The 3,152-nt window shown below is 73.6% G+C and overlaps 2 protein-coding genes across 2 annotated transcripts in view; one reads left to right on the forward strand and one right to left on the reverse strand.

The window, feature by feature from the left end:
* The first annotated feature begins 1,052 nt into the window (after positions 1 to 1,052).
* On the forward strand, positions 1,053 to 1,848 carry TIMM10 (translocase of inner mitochondrial membrane 10). The gene is made up of 2 exons (XM_039706622.1): positions 1,053 to 1,291; positions 1,585 to 1,848. Exons 1-2 carry the CDS (start codon positions 1,221 to 1,223, stop codon positions 1,784 to 1,786), a joined length of 273 nt encoding a protein of 90 aa, XP_039562556.1. The 5' UTR covers positions 1,053 to 1,220; the 3' UTR covers positions 1,787 to 1,848.
* Positions 1,849 to 2,813: 965 nt separating this feature from the next.
* The window catches only part of RTN4RL2 (reticulon 4 receptor like 2), a 4,696-nt gene continuing 4,357 nt past the window's right edge, over positions 2,814 to 3,152 (reverse strand). The window contains exon 4 of the mRNA XM_039706621.1: positions 2,814 to 3,134. Within this exon, the coding sequence (XP_039562555.1) occupies positions 3,001 to 3,134 (134 nt within the window). The 3' untranslated portion in view covers positions 2,814 to 3,000. The remainder of the gene's footprint in view (positions 3,135 to 3,152) is intronic.

The following is a 3,152-nucleotide window of genomic DNA, read 5'->3' on the forward strand; positions in this document are numbered from 1 at the left end:
CCTCCTGCCCCCTCCCGACCACCCGGCCCCCATCCCGGCACCGCCATGTCCCCCTCCCGGTCCCACATGTCTTCTCCCTGCCCTCCAGCTCCCACGGCCGCTCTCCTATAACCCCTTCCCGGTGTCCCCTGCTGCCCTCCGGTGCTCCTCCCCGGTGCCCCCCGGCCCGCACGCTCCCGGCCGCTCCCGTTCCTCCGCCGCCTCGCTCAGCCCCGTTACCGCCGTTACCCCCGCTGTCCCCGTTACCCCCGGAGCCCCTCGGCCCGCACGCTCCGGCTGCTGCCGCTCCGCCGCCCGTGCCGCGCCCCGGCCCCCCCGCCCCGCGCTATTTTTACCCGGCGGGGGCAGGTGCCGCCTTCACTCACCGCCCACCCGCGGGGCACGCGTGGGGCCGGCCCGGACACCGGGCACGGCTGCCGAGGGGGAGCACGGCCACGGCCCCGCCCGGACGGCGGCGACACCCCAAAGCAGCCCGCGGGGACGGGACCGAACCGTGCCGGGCGACACGAGGGGCACGGGGGACACCCTGGGCAGGACAGCGAGACCTGGGGGTCACAGGCGCACGGGCGAGGCGGGGACACGGACACGAACAAGGTGGTGCTCGGGGGACACAACGGGGACACGGACACGCGGGGGTGCTCGGGGGACACAACGGGGACACCGGGGGCGTGGGGAACACAGAGAGAACAGATTCCCGGGGACAATGGGGGACACACACGTGGGGACACAGGTCACACGGGGACAGCCCGGGCGGGACGCGGGGGGACCCAGGGAGACCAGGAACGGGGGACACAGAGGCGGGAGCCGAACCCCCCGGCCCTGCCCCGGTAAGGTCCCGGCCATGGCCACGCCCCCTCCGGGCTGACCACGCCCCCTCCCGTGACCCCGCCCCCTGCGGGGCAAAGGCCGGGCAGAGCGCGCGCTCCGCCGCTCCCTCCCGCCGCTCGGCCGCCGCCACGCCCCTTCCGCGGGACCAATCAGCGGCCGAATCGCAGTCCTGGTCCCTCCTCCTCCTGCACGCGATTGGTCGGTGCCGGCGGCGGGGCGGGGCCGCTGCGCGGGTGGGCGGAAGCGCGGCGCCCACGTGGTTCCTGCAGGGAGCCGCCGCCGGGTCCCGAACCGAGCGGGACCGCGGGGCCCAACCGGGCGGATCCGAGCGGGGTCGGGCGCAGAGGGACCGTGATCCGGACCGGGACCGAGCGGGGCCGGTGCTGGCCGCCATGGATCCGCTGCGGGCTCAGCAGCTGGCGGCCGAACTGGAGGTTGAGATGATGGCCGACATGTACAACCGGTGAGGCCCGCCGGGAGGGAGCCCTGGGGCCCTGGGGTACCGGGGGGTGTCCGTGGCTTGGGGGGCACTAGCGGGTGTCAGAGGCACTGGGGGACCCTGGGGTTGTGGGGGAGTGCGGGGGTCCTGGGAGACGCCCTTGAACTGGGGAGGGGAACCGGAGGTGCCTGAGGACGGGGGCGGCGGGGGGTCCCTGGGGTGCCCGGGTGGCGATGGCGGGGCATGCTGGGCTTGCTGGGGTGCAGAGGCCGGGGTCCCGCTCGGTGATGATGGGGGTGCAGGAGGTGTTGGGGTGGGATGACCCAGGCGTGCCACCGCAAGTGCGTCCCCCCGCACTACAAGGAGTCGGAGCTGTCCAAAGGGGAGTGCGTGTGCCTGGACCGCTGCGTGGCCAAGTACCTGGAGGTGCACGAGCGGATGGGCAAGAAGCTGACGGAGCTGTCGCTGCAGGACGAGGAGCTGCTCAAGCGCATGCAGCAGGGCAGCGGCACCGCCTGAGCCCCCACCACCACCCCAATAAACCTGGGGCGCCTGCTGCGCTCCCCTCGCCCCCAAACCCACCCTGTGGCCGTGTGTTGGGGTGCGTGGTGCCCGCGGGTGCTGCTGGGAGCCCCCCTTGTTGTCCCCGGCTGCCACGTGCCGTGTCCTTGTGGGGGGCACCCCTGGGTGCCCCCCCCGTCTGGGCCCAGCCCATGTAATCCCCCGGATTAGGCAGAGCTGGGCTGAGCCCCGTGTAATCCCCGGTGGGGTGGGACGGGGCTCAGCCCCTCCCTGTCTGTCTGTCTGTCTGTGCTGGGGGTCAGCAGAGGGGACAGCCGCGGGGCCCTGCACAGGGACACAGCCCCCGAGGGGCAGGGCACGGGGACACCCTCGTGGGGACATCCTCACAGGGACACGCCCAGAACAGCCGGCCCTGTGTGAGGATACACAGATGGGACCGCGTGGGGACAACCCCGGGACACCTCTGCCTGGGCAAAGACCACGTGGGGACAGCCAGGGACCACGGGGGCGCGGGCAGGGGGACACCACGTGGGGACAGCCTGCACACACACACACAGACACCCCACACACCCCTGGGGACACTTGGAGGGGACAAGGGACCCGGGGGGCATGGACACCCAGCGAGTTACACCTGCCGAGGGGCAGCGGGGGGTGACACTCCCGGAGGGGCGGAGGGCAGGGGTGGGCGCTGTCCCTGTGCCGGCAGCGTGTGCTCCATCCGTGTGCCGGCGCTGCGGGAAGTGGGTCAGGCTGCGCAGGGCGCGGGGGTGGCTCCCGTGACACCGGCAGCGCTCTGCCAGGGGTGCGGGGTGTCGGCGGCACGGCAGCCTGCGTGTCACCGGCCCCGCGGTGGCGCCGGGGCTGCGTGTGGCCGCACGCCCCGCGGGGGGTGTCCGTCTGTCCCCGCCGCGCCGCCCTGCACGCCTCGCTGCCCCGCCACCCGCCGCTGCCATCAATATTTCAGCAGCAGCAGCAGGCGGTGACCTGGATCGACGGTGGCCCACCCACAGCAGCCAGGCCCCGCTCTCCCAAAATAAGACCATTTTTAATAAATAATTTCCCACCTTTTGGTTCCTGTTGGGGGTTTTTCCCGCTCAGGATGGGAGGGGACCCCCTTCTGCATCCTGCGCCCCCCCCCTCCTCTGGCCGTCCCCCGCAGTTCTTGAGGCCTCCCCCGGGGAGAAGGGGGGCACGGGCGCCCCGAGGGGGGCTCAGAGTCGGGGCAGGAGCAGAGCCAGGAGGGGCAGGAGGGCGGGGGGCCGGTGGGGCGCGGCGGCGGCCATGGGGGCGCAGGGGTCATGGGGGCAGCTGGCGTCCTCGGGGGGCCCGCGGGAGTCACGGGACGGGGGGGGCGGCCGGGGCT

This window comes from Passer montanus, unplaced genomic scaffold (genome assembly GCF_014805655.1).
Source record: "Passer montanus isolate IOZ18808 unplaced genomic scaffold, ASM1480565v1 scaffold195, whole genome shotgun sequence".
Taxonomy (NCBI): domain Eukaryota; kingdom Metazoa; phylum Chordata; class Aves; order Passeriformes; family Passeridae; genus Passer; species Passer montanus.